General features: G+C 40.3%; 1 protein-coding gene across 3 annotated transcripts in view; it reads left to right on the top strand.

The window, feature by feature from the left end:
• The window catches only part of CPZ (carboxypeptidase Z), a 150,426-nt gene extending 140,040 nt beyond the window's left edge, over positions 1–10,386 (top strand). For 2 of the 3 annotated variants that reach the window (XM_088461746.1, XM_088461745.1), the window contains exons 10-11: positions 8,610–8,709; positions 9,726–10,383. In XM_088461746.1, coding sequence (XP_088317872.1) covers positions 8,610–8,709; positions 9,726–10,078 — 453 coding nt within the window. In that variant the 3' untranslated portion in view covers positions 10,079–10,383. Of the gene's footprint in view, positions 1–8,609; positions 8,710–9,725 lie in introns of all 3 variants that reach the window. The other variant, XM_088461744.1, reaches the window with a different exon arrangement.
• The last annotated feature ends 7,204 nt before the right edge of the window (positions 10,387–17,590 follow it).

The following is a 17,590-nucleotide window of genomic DNA, read 5'->3' as shown; positions in this document are numbered from 1 at the left end:
TCTTAATATACAGGGGCCCCCTACGCATTTTGGCCTCTGTATTTTTAGAACCAGAACAGGCTTTCTAAAGCCCGGGGCTGGTTATGCTTTTGGGGAGGTGGTGCACGTCATTTTTTTTTTTATATAAAAACCTTTTACATAAGTACACACAGAAACATGTACATATCTCATGGATATGTGCATGTTTCTGTGTTAATCTGACCTGCTCAGGATGTACTCGCTAGCCTGAAGCAGGTCTATTATTTGGGGACTTTTGGTAATCTTTTTTTTGCGAGTCTGAAACAGACACTCTACTACATTGGACGAGTTGATTGTTTTCAATGTGAAAACATCTGGATGCGAGTTTGAGAATGGAGAGTTTTAGTAACTCTGAAAAATGCGAGTCTTAGTGAACAGACACCCTATTACATTGGAGAGTTGTGAAAAATTGCGAGTTTAGCACCAAACTCGCAATTTACCAAAACAGACACCCTATTACATTTGGCCCTTGGAATTTACTTGCAAAGTGTAAATGTGATGTGATTAGCAACCAATCAATAGTTAGCTATGAATAATCTAGTGCAAATTAGACAATGAAAGCAAATGTCAAATTGGTTATTAAGAACAGGAGAAAATCTGAGCAATGCGTCTAAGGCGGGGTTAGCCAACCCTCGTCCTTGAGAGCTACCAACAGTGCATGTTTTCCAGGTCTCCTCACAGAATCACAAGTGTAATTATTAGCTGCACCTGTGGATCTTTTCAAATGTATTACTGAGTAAAGAATACACCTGTGCACCAGCTAGGTGGTCTGGAAATCGTGAACTGTTAGTAGCTCTCAAGGACCGAGGTTGGCTACCCCTGGTCTAAGGAGACAAAATGTAAAGGAGAAATGTCTTAACTTGATTGTTAGTCTATAAGGAGGGTTCTGCACACTTTCCCTGTCTCTGGCATACTTGTCAGTCACAGTAACGGCCCCCTGATATACTAATGCAGGCTGAGTTACATTTGGATTGGTGTCTGCATAAGTGAGAATTGCCATCTGTATTATAAGTCACCCAGGTATTTAATTATTCTGCTATACCTTAACTTAGTCTACACAATATACCTTAACTTAGTCTACACAATATACCTTAACTTAGTCCACACAATATACCTTAACTTAGTCCACACAATAGGAATAATGACTCGGACACCTATGTATGGAAAAAAGAGGGTCACAGCCAAATGTAAGTTTTGCGGCTGGAAAAAGAAGTGCTACACAGACCACCGCCCAATAACACTATTTAAATAAATTGGTCGGAATTCTGCTACATTGGAAAATGGAATAGGCAGTACCATCGGGGGGATTATTTGGTCCCTCCCCAAAGATGGAGACCAGGTTATCATCTGTGGTAGAGACAATCTTGCCACTCTCAAAGGGGAAATGCCACCCAACTGCTCTTACGTTAAAAATAGGCCAAGCTGTGCCTCCCCTGTTGGAAGACAAGTGCAAGAAAAACACAATCCAACGCAAACAAAAAAGATATACAAACCAAACAAGTCAAGTGGGTGGGTGGGCATCACAAACTGGAAAGAGGATTTACATTACAGATGTGCTGGTCCGATTCTCAGAGAACTGACAACAATCGAATTTAGGGGTTCCGAGTTGAACCGAGTCCGAGTTCAGAATCACTTTGGGGTACCAAGTCGAACGAGTCCCAGTGTGGATTTTTCCGTGTTTCGGAACCTGGATTTAAAAACCTGACTGGGGTTTTGGATTGTATGCTAACAGGCCAAAATGTCGTCATTTTAGCTGTTTTTTATTTTTAGAAAAAAATACTTATCCAAAATCAAAACACGAAGGTGACTCCGGATCCAAAACCCGAACACGGAGGTCGTCGCACATCTCTAGTTACATATGTGTCAAAGAATCAGTCATATGGCCCGTACACACAGGACGATCAGACAACGTTCAGATATCGTTGTCTGATCATCCTGCATGTGCTGGATGTTCAATATCGAACATCCAGCACATGCACCAAACCCCAAGGTCCCTACAGCAAACAGGCTAACCAGGTCGATATCAACCAGGTTGGCCCGCATGCACGGGCGATGGTCGATATCGATATCGACCATCCATGCCCGTGCATCGACCATCGTTTGGTCGTTGGAGGGGTTTAAAAAAAGAACAATATAAACAATATCATTATCGTTTATATTGTTCTTTTAAGTTGGACCGTGTGTGTGTGCACCAATAGCTGGAGTTTTTCCGGAGTTTGGCTGGTTTATATTTCCGAACATCAAATTGAACAAATTCCGCTTATAAATTCCTTTTTACTCTTATGTCTTTTTAAAAAATATTTAATTTTTAAAAATTAAATAAAGTTTTTTTAGAATGAATTTGCAAACAATTTAAAAATTGGCAAAATGAAAACTCATTTTTAAAACCCAAATTAAGGGAACTTTATTCGCCTTTCTGCAACATTTTAGGTTCCCTGTGGTTCCCTTTAAGAGAGTAACATGCGATCTGTAACAATTTCCTGAGTCATTTGCAGCAACAATTATTGGTGAATGTTAGTTGTTACTTTCATATCATCTACAAGCTTTCAACCTCTTCTAAAGAGACCGTCTGAGCTTGGAGCGGGATGCAGTTTTTTTTTCTCTCTCTTTAATGTAGCAAGTTATTACAGTTTTACGAGTAGCGTAAAACTAATATGAACAACCCACTGTAGTAATTGTAAGCAGAGATGTCCTTGGATTGGGTTACATCTTTGGGTTATACTTTATTTATTCCTCTTGGTGCCTCCACTAAGTCTAGACATGGTTTGAGGTTTTATGATTATGACGGACTATTGTCCCAGATCCACCGACCATATTTAATTCTCTAATTATTAACTGCTACTAGGGATGTTATATCTATTATAAATCTCTTGTTAGGGTGTTAAAGGTTAAGTGATGTTTCATATTATTGTAACTGGAGTTGTTACTCCTGGGGAACTGATTTTGCAAATCTGCAGAGCACATGGTGAATAGATCTTCGCTGGTCACAAGCGAGATGTCAGCTTTGGTCGGTTGATTTGCATTTCTCCCCCCACGTGAATATTTTGGTTAGTTAAACGGTAGAGATTTAAGTTAAGCACAGAGAATATAAGCTTACGGTGCCGAGAGAAAGCTTAATGATATCCTTTATAGTGAAAGAAGGATGGATGTACTAAGGAAACAAGACAGACAGCACATAATTTAAAGTTTTTACCTGCAGGCATGTGTAATTGATGGCTTCTACATCAAAATGTAAAGTATAAGAAAAACTATAGTAAACAATTTAGTATATTAGTAACTTAGGTATGTGTCTTTCTTATTAAAATAAAATAAGACCTGTATGTAGATTGTAATTATAACATGGTTCTAGCTTTCTGTCAACATGACGTAGGAAAATTGTTACTTTAGTGTGTTTCACCTAAAGTATTATATTTATTTTTATCTAATAATTCACAAAGCACATAGAAAAAAAAATCTAAATTAAACTGGACTGTAAAAGACAAAGGACCTGATTCTGATCAGCAACTCTGCATAGGTTCAGTATGCCGGCTGCGATGGAAATCTGTTGCGAGTATCCGCCCGTATTCTGAGTCTCGCAGGTCTGCGACTGCGCCGCTTTATCACTGGTATCGGCGCTTACATCTACCCCATGCTGTGTGCAAGAGATACGACAGAAATAGTGAATAGTGAGTAACTCTGGCTACACACCCATCAGACGGTTCTCTTACATGCGTACGCCCAGTTGACACCCAGTAACGCCCGTATCATGGATGGCGAGAAATGACCGGGATTCGTGCAACTCAGAATCACTTTGAAATTGGCAAAGATGCATCACTTCAGCGTTGAACATGCGCAGTCTCCGGTCTTGAGTGCGACTCAGAATCAGGCTCAAAATCTGCATTTCCCAACTAGCCATGGACCTATCACTGCATCAAATGTGGCTTATTTTGTCGACATAAGAATGTCGACATGCCTGTAATGTCAACATTAAACACGCTGATAGTGATGTCGACAGTAATGGAATGTCGACATGATTAAAAGGTCTACAAACCATCCCTGGTGGTCTAGTGGTGACTTACCTGGTACAGCTGGCCCAGCAGCTCCAGCAGTCTTCCGGGTCTAACAGTAAGCTGATGAGGACTCCGGCGTATCCGGGCTTTCGGTGGTGAGTATCGCTAACCTTCCCCTAGTGCTTAGCCATAGCTAACCCTCTCTTCAGCAGCCTAACCCTAACCTTGCCGCTCTATGCAGAATGTTCATGTTGCACATGCCATTATGTTCACTGTCGGCATTTCAACAGTGTTGACATCATAACTGTCGACATTAGGACTGTCGACATTCTAAATGTGGCATTTTCACTATATCCTCACTGCATTGCCTGGTCCAGTTGGGAAAGCCTGGTCCATGTCTGGTAAATGACCCCTGAACACTAAAACTTCACTATAAACCTGTACTCCATTATCTTATTTTAGTATTTTGAACACTGGAATAAAAGCACTGGAATGACTGACAGATGAACTGTAGTGCTTTAATGTAGAACTCTTTAACCTTTAATATACTGGGATGTAGTTATTAGACTGGCGGACTAAATGCCGCCAGTTTATATCCCGACTGCTAAAGCCCGACGGGGGACTTAAGATAGACATCGAAATACCGACGCCTATCTTAATCCCGACGCCAGAAGACAGACGCCGGACCGAATGAGGTAAGTCCGGCATCTTAGCACTTAGCCGCCGGGTGGGGGGTTAGGTTTAGGGAATCCCATGGGGAATTTAGGGTTAGGCACCCCCCTGGGGAAAGTTAGGGCTGACATGTAGGCTAAAGGAAGGGGGGTTAGGATTAGGCGCCACTGGGGGGAGATTAGGGTTGGGCACCCCCTTGGTAGGGTTAGGTTTAGGGTGCGGAAAGGGGGGGTTAGGTTTAGGCACCCCCGGGGGGTCTCAGGGTTAGGCACCACCCTGGGAGTTTTAGGGTTAGGCACCACTAAGAGAGGGGAGGGTTAGGGTACTTACCAGCGCTAGTCGGCATCTTGTCCTGTCGGGCTTCTCCTGTCGGGATTTGAACCCGCAACTAAACAGCTGCTGGTATTTCATACCTATTTCAATATACTGTATATCTATAGCTTGAATAAAATAATACAATTTTGAAGAGCACAAAACCTGATTATTAGACAACAGTGGAAAGACTACTCTATGGCAGTGACCGACCGGGGGTTTATTTTTTATGTTTTCTCATTTCTTTAACTAACAGTGAAGATATTGATACTGCTGGTGGCCTCACTGGAGCATTGAAGGCTCTCTCAGCAGAACATTAATGTTTCTTGCGGCGAGTTTTATTAGAACTTAAGTACTGCAGTTCAGACCACCAAGCCCATTCCATTTTACAGCTCTCTGGTGAAAATTGTTCTTGGTGAGTACAATACGGAAGAATAAAATCCATACACATTACACATTAAAGCTTTCAAGATGAAAGATTTGAGAAATGGAGACACAATCAGAGTCTAGCCTTTATAAAACAATGAGAGAATACAGAACACTGATAAAACGCTGTGATAGTGTTTAGTGATTTAACTGCAGCTATTGGTAAAATTTGCCAAGACCAATCAAGAAATATTATACGTTGATATGCACCAGATCCACTTATGGGGACGGGAGATATCTGGCAGATCAATTATCCCGTAGCTGGATGAAACAGTTTTATATAATTATTTTACTTTTTTTTTTTTTTATATAAAAGGTTGTTTAGGTAAGTGCAGTGCTTAAATAAAGTGTCTGAGATTTGGCAGTTCAACAATCAATAAAAACTGGGTCGACGAAGTAGCTGATGGAAATTAAGGTTTTATATGGCAGACAAAATGGCTCAATAAAATAAATGTTAGTTTTAATTCTGAAATTATGTTCTCAGGATAAAACTTGCCTTAGGGTTCTTTTCTTTATTGTATTTTGAAAATGTTGGGCTATGTACAAACTGAGAGGCCTAAGGTGCTCTTTGGACAAGTTATACAACAACTTTTCTTAAAGTTTCAAAAATATTCCATGTGGATCGTAGAACACTCAATTCCTTCTCCTGGCCTGAAAATAAGCAAATAAATGCCCTCACCACTAAAACTAACATGCAACAGAGGTCTTAGACTGACCCAGCATAGGCTAAGTAACGATGAGAATATAGTCCGTATAAATTGAAAATGAAAAAGAAGATACAGTGAGTTTTACAAATTGCTAAATTTTAAGAATACATACTTATACGCCATTTTTTTATTTTTTCAAATTTATCTGGCTGTCCCATTTACTATATTTGGTTTGGTAGTAGAAAAGCTCATAATGTTTTATACACGTACAAATTTATTATGAACTTCCAAAAGTTCAAGGGTCTCTAATATGTTTTCAATTCAATTTTGAACACAGGCCAGTAAGTGCCATTTGGACTGGATGCCACTCTCTTGGGGCCCTGAGAATGTCGACACCGTAGTTAGTGTTCACTCTAGGTCCGGCGCTGGGCAGGGCGCCGGACCTAGAGAAAGGGCACATCTGCGCGCCCGCTCCCAAAAACGGGGTGTGGTCAAGAAAAAGGGGGCGTGTCTTTAAGACACATCCCCTTTTCGTCGCTCTTGGGGACATGCCGGGCTGCCTCCAAGTGCTGCTGTCAGTGTGAATGAATGCTGGGCGCATTTATGGCAGTGCGCCCGGCATCCATTCACCGGCGGTGACCGCTACAACGCTTTTTTTCCCACCCGCAGATGGGTATGGCACCCGCAGGCTGTTTCAGCGGGATGCCAAACTGGCGGGCAGGGTTCTTTTTGCCCTTTAGAAATAGGGCAGGGCGCAGCGCCCTGCTAAAACAGCCTAGCGGGAACGCTAAGAGTGTCAACATATTCTTAATGTCGACATTCACTGCGATGGAAGGAAGATCGGCATGTTAAATGTTGATCTTCACAATTTCTGTGCAAAAAATAATCAGGCTTCAGTGAGGAACACCTAATCCATCCAACCTCTCTTGTCAGCCGATGGAAACATTTGCACGCCCCCTTCCCACACACACATGATGCCGTCACTTTGTCTGCAGAGTTTTCTGAACATGCTTTCATTATACATTTTTTATACACAGTAATAAAATATCGCTGCTTAAATCACTGAAAATAACATTTGAAACATTGCTCCGTTAGCCTAATATCTCAATAAATTGCCCTGAACAAATCCCAATGACTCATAGTCAAAGTCTATTTAATTTGAATTATTGCATATCGTATACAGTACATAAAATGTATTTAAAATAAAGTGGCTTTGTATGGAGGGTATAACAGTAAGCGGGAGGGGGCAGATTTATCGAACCAAGAAACAGAAAAACGTATAAATGAATGAATGATTGATTGATTAGTGGAGGGGTTAGTTAGCAGTGTATTGACTACTAAATTACTCTTAATCCACCACTGGTCCCTATACTCTATTAATCAGATATTGTCACTTTCCAATCTACAGTATAACAACATGCTAAATTTTCCCACATGCAAAAATAATAATCCGTTCAAGGTTACTATAAGCAACATTCCTAGAGACCTGGGCCTGGTTCCGAGCAGCAGCGTGTATTGGTGGTCAACCGTCTATGACTTTATGCAAATGCAGCTACAACGTCCTTCCCTTCTGTACATCCGTGCATCCGAATCAGCACCCGTATACTCGGTAATACCGATTGGTGCTTCCTTAGACACCTCCTTTGGTCACACCATTGAAGCTTGAATCAGCCCTGTAGCTGGTGCAGTTTCTATGTCTTTCTCTGGCCTCCTATGACTGTGGAAACATTTCTCATATGATCTGTCTCGATCGCAGCAGAATTTTTGTGTGTGCACTTTCTGTAACCATGTGCCGTACAAGTTTTTAGAAATGAGTATCTATTTAATATAATCAGATTGTTTTCAGATCATGTCATATATCCATTGGGAGGTTTAGTGTTGTGTTCCTCTAGGGAACTTTTTTACCTTTTACCCCAAAATATATTTAGATACGCCGACTTTACCCCCTTGATTAGAAAGGAAGGAAATCATATAGTAGTGCCCCCATATAATGCTCCTGTAGTAGTGCCCCATAGTTATGCCCCTGTAGTAGTGCCCCCATATAATGCCCCTGTAGTAGTGCCCCCATAGTTATGCCCCTGTAGTAGTGCCCCCATATAATGCCCCTGTCTGCTCGACTGCTCCTCGGAACTATAGGAGAGACGTCATGACGTCTCTCCCATAGTGCGCATGGAGAGAGGCGGAAGCTGGAGTTCAGAAGAGAATGCGGCGCTGCAGGGAAGGAGCCAGGCGCCCGCTGGTAATAACATCTCAGCGGGCGTCCGGCTTAGAGCCTTCCTGCGGCACAGCCGGGCATGCATATGAATCATTCTATATTATAGAATGATTCATATGCATGCCCGGCTGTCCATCCTTTACCCCCAAGAATGTCATTTTTACCCCATGTGGGGTAATTTACCCCTGTTCCCTGACCACTGCTCTAGGGGGAAAAAAATGTGTTGTGCAAAGTGTGAATGGAATTGTAATGAAATGGTAACTTTTGTCTAAAATATAATAAACTGATAAATTATATGCAGATTAAAAATTCACTTTTCTTACTCCCTAGGCGCACCGTGGTATCAAGGGAGTCGTCAAGGATGAATATGACAATCCAATAAAAAATGCTCGCATCTCAGTGAAAGGAATTCGCCATGACATAACCACAGGTAATATGGGCCATTTATTTTTTTTATTTCATATGGACAAATTAGTAATTAATGATTAATAAAGGTAATAATAATAACTTGAAATAATAGTGAGTATAATTTTGCAGAACTTTATTTTTAAATCTAAATTATCTTTTTTTTTTAAAACAAAAAACAAAACAAATACTATTTTTATTAAAAAAAATAAAAGAACAAACACCAAAAGTGTTTAATCTGTAACGGAATAGCTATATCAAATTCACTCAGATACCCTAGTACATATACAATTCAAAATGTGTCTTGTTACAAAACTACAAAGCAATATATTTGACTGCAATTGGCCCCACAAAAAAAATCTAAAATATAATCAATATGCCTGTTTACAGGGAAGGTTACATTTGGTTGGCACATGTCCTGAAATGCACCATTTTCCATCCCCTTTTCTACAGTATTTCCCACAGCCTAAACACTGTTAAACACAGCAATTAGATTTTAAACTGAAAGGGAGAAAGTGCTCGAAAAGATAATTTTATTCCTGTGAACACTATGTCAGAAAGTTAAAATGATTACTTATGGTGGTGGTCAACCTAAGTGTGCGATAAATATGGCTTTAAATACTACGTCGATGGCACTGAAAGGGTTGCTAACATAAAACTTAAGTGTGACATTGTCAAAAAAATAAGTGTGGCTGAGAGGTGAAGTATCTAACGACTTGGTCCGTTGGTAGAATAAGTAGGTGATCCCTTGCGTCAAATAAATATTACATGTGCAGGGCTCTTATTATTGTTATTTATTTATTTGCTAAAATGTATTAGTTATTACGGGAATGCTATTTCCATAAACATCCCCAATTTGTCTTCATACGTGCATTTTGTATGAGCTGTGAAATTTCTGTCCTACAACTGTTACCTAACCTCCTCCGGGAGTGCCTTGTAGATGCTATTTCATCATTTATTTATAGTAATATTGTGAAGTTATTGATTATTTCATTTTAGTCAACAGATCTTTTTGTGTTTTTTTTTTTTTTTTTTTTAAAGGTGAAGATGGAGATTACTGGCGACTTTTGATTCCAGGTGTCCACGTTATTTCTGCAGAAGCTTTTGGTTACTCTAAGGTTACCAAAAAAATTACTCTGCCAGCTAAATTGACTAAGGCTGGCCGTGTTGATTTCGTCTTGCACCGGGTTGACTTGAAAGGCCGCAAATTTGATAAAGTTGTTCCAGAAGACATTTATGATCGATTTGACCCACTGACATCTTTTAACCCTCATGCCCAGCATAGCCAAGGTGATCTGGGTGAAGAATCTCAAGATAGAGAAAAGCCTTGGTGGTGGTCTTATTTCAGTATTTTAGGTCATAATAGACCATCCTGGTTACTTAAAAACAATTGAACGTAATAAATCATGTGTGATTGAATGGTAACATGGGCACAATCACTATCTATTCTTAATATTAGTATCAGTTTAGTTTTCTTAGTATAACATTTCAAAATGTCTATCTGATTATTTACAGTCCATCTTTTAATGAGCAATAATATTTTTTTTTCCCCATGTGATGTTTTCTGTATTTTACATGCTGTTTTAAAAATTCTTGTAAAAATTTGTATATTTTTATGGTAATGAACACAAGATATGGTACTCAAAAATACACACAATGCAAAATGGTAAATAAAAACAAATCTAATATAGAATGTGTGCGCACAAGTTTATTTTAAAATTTTTGGTGAGTATTTATACTACAGTATATTTAAAAAAAATTAATGCATAATTAATGCAGTTCTTATATTGAAAGGATTTTTTTTGTTTGTTTTTAACAATAAAAATCAAGTGCATTATCAATTTAAAGTAGCTATTTCAGTAGCTCAAAATACTAAACTTAAATAAATTTTACAATTTAAAAATGTATTTACCTAGTTTTGAAATATATTACAGAATGTTTTATTATTATCCAAATGCAGATGAAATTAGAGATACATTTTGAGTGTTGCTATTTTGGTGTTCACTGTACAGTAGGTGGCACATTCACTGCAATATATATACTGCACATATATTGCAATATATATACTGCAATCTATAGATAGTACCTAGAATCTCCTTCATTACTATCTTACTTAATTTGGGCATTAAACTTTTAGCTGTGTGGCTCCGACTGTATGCAACTTGCTTCCCCATATAGTTTGAGAGGCCTCCACTCTGGAATCCTTTAAAAACCAGACTCAAGACCTGTTTACTTGCACATTTTATTAATACTTCTTTAGTTCCTCAAAAAATACAACCCACATGCTTAGTTTTTTTTTCTGTTAATTTTTGTATCTTGTGTTTTTTTAATACAAATATAAAGCACTTTCAGTCCTACTGGGTTAGAAGTGCTATATAAACAACATTGTTACTATCAACCATTTGGTACTGCAAAGGGCTGTTTATGAAACAGAGGTGGTAAAAAGCGAATGCAGGAGTCAATTCAATTAGGAGCAAGTTTGCAAAAGTGATTTTGTATCATGAAACTCGAATACACATCATTTGCATCTCCACATACCTGTCCCGCATTATTTACACCACCATATACCTGCCCCACATCATTTACACCTCCATATACTTGTCTCACATCATTTACACCTCCACATACCTGTCCTGCATCATTTACATCTCCACATATCTGTCCCACATCATTTACACCTCCACATACCTGTCCTACATCATTTACACCTCCACATACCTGTCCCCCATCATTTACATCTCCACATACCTGTCCCACATCATTTACACCTCCACATACCTGTCCCCACATCATTTTCACCTCCCCCAACGGAATCGGTATGAAATACCACCGGCCGCATGGTTCGATTCCCGGCAGTGGCAACCCGACAGCTGAATAGAGCCCGGCAGCGGCAGGCCGACAGCGCTGGAAATCCCGATCGTCCACAGGTAAGTAATCACTAACCTAACCCTCCGTAGGGCTGCCTAACCCTAGCCTTCCCCCCAGTGCCTAACCCTAATCCCTCCTGTAAGTACCTAACTCTAACCCCCCCTTTTCCCGCTGCCTAAACCGAAGTCCCCCCAGGGGGGTGCCTAACCCTAAGTCCCCCCCGGGGTTGCCTAACCCTCCCTCCCCCTAGCCTAACCCTCCCGGGGGTGCCTAACTCTAAGTGCCCCCGGTTGCGCTAAACCTAACCCTCCCCCCCCCCGCGGCTGTCCGCTCGCGGCGCCCGGCATCCCTTCGAGTAATTGTCTACCAAAAGTCCGGCGACGGGGGGTTAAGTTATTCAATTAAATAGCTTTTTCCCCGAGCCGTTAATTCGGGTCTCGCGCACGTGGACACACTGATTCCGCAAGACCTGCGGAATAAGTGTGTTTTTGTGTTTTTACCTCTCACGCGAAGTAGAATAGGCCGGTTTTCTGCGAATATTACCTCGCTCCTCCATGAGGTGCGCGGTAAAGTCTGACAGCGGGGATTTGCGCGCTGGGTCTCGGGGACTCCTGCGCGAGTAATCCCCGCTAATTGAATCCCAAACAGTGCGAGAATTAGCTATTGGATATGCCCCTATGTTGGGAGAAATAGCACTATCCATTTGGAGACATAACTCATTTACTGGGGCCACTGGAGAATCAGAAGCATCTGTGGCACAACACTTCCTGGTAGTTGCTCACACCAGTGGTACAGCATTCCCTTATTGTTGCTTACACCAGTGGCATAGCACTACCTGGTTGTTGCTCACACACAAGGCACAGCACTCCCTGGTTGTTGCCCACACCAGTGGCATGTCACTCCCATTTTGCCCACACCAGTATCACAGCACTTCCTTGTTGCTCTCACACCAGTGGCACAGCACTCCCTTGTTGTTGCCCACACCAGTGGCATGTCACTCCCATTTTGCCCACACCAGTATCACAGCACTTCCTTGTTGCTGCTCACACCAGTGACACAGCACTCGCTTGTTGCTCACACCAGTGGCACAGACTCCCTTATTGTTGCTCGCTCCAGTGGCATAGCACTCCCTTGTTGTTCTCCATACCAGTGGTAGAGCACTTCCTTGTTGTTGCCCACTCCAGTGGCAAAGCACTCCCTTGTTCTCCATACCAGTGGCATAGCACTCCCTTGTTGTTCTCCATACCAATGGCAGAGCACTCCCTTGTTGTTCTGCATACCAGTGGCACAGCACTTCCTTGCCATACTGAACCTTCCTACTTTCCATCTTTAGCACAAAGGTGCCAAATTAAGGGACAGTCTCTTCAGTTTGGGAGTGTCCTGTCTAAGTTGAGAAAGTTGGGGGGTATGATATAGTATAGACTGTATAGTATAGGTGAGTTTTTTGTGAAATTACTTGACTAACAGCAATAATGAGTGTAACCTTTGTGACAACTTGGGGTTATTAGCTTGGTAGATTGGTGTTAGGGGTGCAGTGATTAGATGCAGAATTAGAGTCCACACATTGCATTCCAGTAAAACAAATGAAAAATGGTGCTTTTACTTCAGCATGGACATCAGGAAACAGAAATAAAATATTAAACAACCTAGCCCTCTCTTAGGGCACTAGCTCACTTCTTGAGCCTTCTCTATAGAAGCAGCTAATCTGCATGAAAGTCTCTCACAGTCTCTGAGATTGGTAGTCCTTCCTGCCACATGCAGGACTAGACACTGGCCTCCTGGCCTGGTATAGCTCTCTCAGCTTTTTGGCAGCCGCCTCTCACAAGGACAGTGTCAGAGGTATAGGGATCTGCCTGCCTCTTTGCAGGTATGATCCTGAACACCTGGTCTGCTTCACTCACACTGCAGCCCCACCTGGACTGTCTGGCTGTGTCCTCCAGCAGCCTCACCTGGGCTCTGGTCATACGGCAGCCATTATCCATCTTTCCACAATGCTTTTCTACTCTGCGTGGGCGGACCTGTCCTGCCCCACACAGAATCTGCTGCTCACCAGTGCCACCTCTGGTGATACTGCCACACCTTATAGGAATGATATTCTTAATATTCTTAATATATATTAGAATTCAGTTAACTACCACGCTACGACACTGGATAATTTGACTGTAACCTGAAGAAAAGAGTGACATATATAATTACAATATATTTATCTCTAGTTAACTATTCAAAACATAATGTCCATGTTATAATGTAAATCAGATTATTATTAAGCTGCTGTCAAAGTTATTTGGTGTCAATAAGAATCAGTCACACATTTGGCATGACACAGCCGTCCCTGTGACACACCTTGCAGGGCCAGGTTAGCTTATTGCCTGTGCTGGTGTTTTAGTTGCATTGCATCTGTACTGTGATGGAATTTTGTTCTTTTTTTTTTGTTTTCCACCAACAACCTTCTTTACAACAAAACCATTAAGATACATTGTGAATGGACACCAACTTTGCTTTGTAGAATGGATGACAGAGGTTACAGCAGAGAGACCTGCACCTTTCTGAAATATCAGTGGGATGGATAATTTAGGTAACTGATGCCCAGCACAGAACACCCCCATTAAATAAAAACAGAATTGAAGATAAAAATAAAAGATTGTGTCTTGTAATAACACTATACACAATATTTGTACAAACATAATCAAATAGAGGCTGCTATATAGTTGGAGTTATCATTTCTCTACGCCTGGATGTTATGCTTCCGCTACTTGCACACCCTGCCAGATGTAACCTACACAGTGCGCCCCAGATGGCTGCCTGGATGGTTATTTCTTAGCAGGATGAACAAACACGTGGAGGTATTCAGTCAGGGTGTATTATATTACAAATGTTTCAGTCACCCATATACATCATGCCCAAACTGCATCACTGTTTGCAGTATTTACTACTCCCTATTTTGTACCATGTACTTCCACCCCACTGTATGATATGCCTGCGTGCTATACCTCCAATGTAGTGCATCTTCCATAGGCAGTATGTACTTCACATGGATCTATTCATACTGGGTATATCATACTGCCACACACGTCAGTTTTCCCATATATGCCTTGGGTCCTTGTACAGCTTATCTCCCACATTGTAACCTTCGTAGTGCGCCCAACATGGCTGCCTCTCCTGGTACACTCGTGGATGGGATGAAAAATACATGGACCTGACGATTATGGTGGGACCCTACTCCTAGTGTTAGGACGCTGCAACCACTCATTTTGTGTCATCTCTTCTCGGCATAACCTATTCCACCCAGGGTAATCCTATGTAGTGCGCCCAAGATGGCTGCCTCATATGGTACCTTTTGTTGGTGGAATATATTACCCATGGAAGTTATTTCTCAAAATTTCTGCACCAACCGTGCAATATGATTATTGTGCTCTTTAGGTTCTGGTTGTTTTTAATTATCTCTGAGTGGTTTTCTATTTTCTGCAATACCTAATCCTTGAACAATGTACCATGTTTTCTGATGTCTGTAAAGCGACTTTGAGTCCTGTGGGAGAAAAGCGCTGTATAAATACAATTATTATTATTATTATTATTATTATCTCTCTACACTGTAGCACTCGCCAGCTGAGTTTTAGCCAAACCTGGTTCCTCCAGTTATGAAATGGAAAAATTATGGTGCTTTAGCCTAGTGTCTCCCCCAGCTGGATCATACACAGATGTGTGAAAGCTTTGAATAAATAAAGCATAAAAGTCATAAAATTAAACCGTTGTATAAAGTAATAGTAACATAGAGGAACATAGAATAGTAATAGACAATCTCCCTGACACATGATACTGCCATTCCCAACAGTTGCTTAAAGAGCTACAACACCTAAAATACAAGTTGCTGAAATATAAGAAGGCATCCTGTAAGTCATAAAAAGTCCTTATATTATTATAATTTATTATAATTTATATATATATATATATATATATATATTTGCAGAACAAGAGATGTCTGGCTTCAATGTAGAGGTCACATTTTTAGCCTGCAATCCTCACCCTTAGTCACTACCATTCTTACTTTCCACTAGGTGTCAGAGCAGTTATAGTTTCTCATTAATGTAAACTAGTACTGGAAAGTACTCATTTCTAGACATCAAACCACCTTCTCTCCTACTCCTTCTGGACATCTAACGTACTCTAATTACCGCTATCTACCTGGTCTCCGTAAATCCACTCTCAACTAAGGATTGGTCTTTTTTCCTGAAATTGGTAATAGACTTTGGGCCCGATTCTAAGTTACACACAGAAGCATCTATTGGTGGTTACTCAACAGCGACTATCACAACGTGCTGGCGCCAGATGCTCACTTACTGGGTCCAGTGGTGCTGGTCTCCCAGGACTGCGGCTGTCTCGTTGCGGGGTGGTTTTTTCCCGGTGAACTCCCAGTGCAAGTTTTTTGATTCCTGGTTCCAACCATGTCCATTGATCCAATTCTGTTTAACACTTGTTACCGCTCCTAGTTATTTCTGGTTTTGACTTTAGCTATTCCCCCTCCCCCACCACCATGGCTGTTTGAAGAGAATCTGGCATGATTACAAGATGGGACCAATGACCAGTATCTTGAGAAATTCCTACGTCTCCATTAAAATAGGTTGGTCCCATCATAACAACGTCCTATCAGTTTTGATCCAATATTGTTTCCCGCATCATTTTATTTCTGCTTTCTGGTGTTGCCTTCCACATGCTCTCCTAACTCATTCTCCCATCTTTTATTTTCTAGCCATCTCTTTTTTTCTCTTCCCTACTTTCTTTTTATTTTTCTTTACAATTAAAACTTGGCATGTTATGTACCATTTTGTGCCTTTTTGTTCATTACTCTGTTTTTTTCTGTCCTTTCCACATGTCTTACTCACGTTTCTATTATTACCTGTATTTATCTGATGCCTTTAATAAACTTTAAAAATATAAGTAAATCACATACAATATATCAATTAGGCATCATTTCTAATTTACCAACCCTCTAATAATGTAACTGGTGGACATTCAGTTTCAATATAAACCTGAATCCCTTTCAAAAAAGTTTGCCTATAGCCAGTTAAAGCTTGCCATTTGCTGTAGCATAATGCACTTTGCAGGTGGTTGGGTTATTTTTTACAACAGATAACTCAATTATGGCAAAGCTAAAATAGCTAGACCACTGATTGATTCATCCGCTCTGGTAGAGGATCTGAAGCAAATCTGTCAATCGCAGACTAGTGAAATTTTAAAGCCTCTAATTTCTTCATGAAACATGAAAATAATACATCAGGTCCGGTCAATTTAGGCTAATTTGACAAAACACTGCAAAAAAAAAACATAATACATAATCCAAACAGATGTCTATGCGCATTTAATAATGCTTAATATTTATTTTTATTATATTCTATTAATTTCAGTTTTCATATTGTTGCATACCATAGTACAAAAAGACACAAAAAAATTAAAATAAGATTTCATTTAAAAAAACTGTCAGAGTGTTAAGTGGCATAATTAATTCAATGAATTTTCCTATTTTGGAATAAACTCACTTCTTGATTTGTATTTGTTTTTTTGTTTTGTTTGGTTTTTTTTTTATCCAAAAATAGACTCCAGTCAAGCCTCCAAAAACATTTCTCGGCGGCCTCATTCTTCACTGTTTGTAAAAGAGGTCATGATTTGTGGAAAGAATAAAAATCTTTTAAAGCTTTACGCTCGAAATCCCCGGAGTGAAAAGAATTCAACGTAGCATAGATAATTTGTTTGCTTTGCAATTATTTTCCGTCAGTGGAGACAAATTGATTCATACTATAAAACTGACTGTCACTGCAAGACAGCATGCTCTCTAAACTGCAGAAGAATTTGACTAGATTAAGTGAGTGTTGAAACTATGATATATGTCGTTTTGCAAACTAGGTTGCGGGTAATTATAACATTTGATATATATGTGAGACACCATCCACACGTATATGGGTCAGCAGTGGCAATTTGAGATTTATGCATGCTCGGATGGTCGCCTTATCGCTAAATGCTTTCCCTTTTTAAATTAAGGCAAT

The sequence above is a fragment of the Taudactylus pleione genome, unplaced genomic scaffold, assembly GCF_031769625.1.
Source record: "Taudactylus pleione unplaced genomic scaffold, aTauple2 ptg001091l, whole genome shotgun sequence".
Classification (NCBI taxonomy): domain Eukaryota; kingdom Metazoa; phylum Chordata; class Amphibia; order Anura; family Myobatrachidae; genus Taudactylus; species Taudactylus pleione.
Note: the sequence above shows the minus strand (reverse complement) of the source record. Positions and strands in the feature narration are given on the sequence as shown.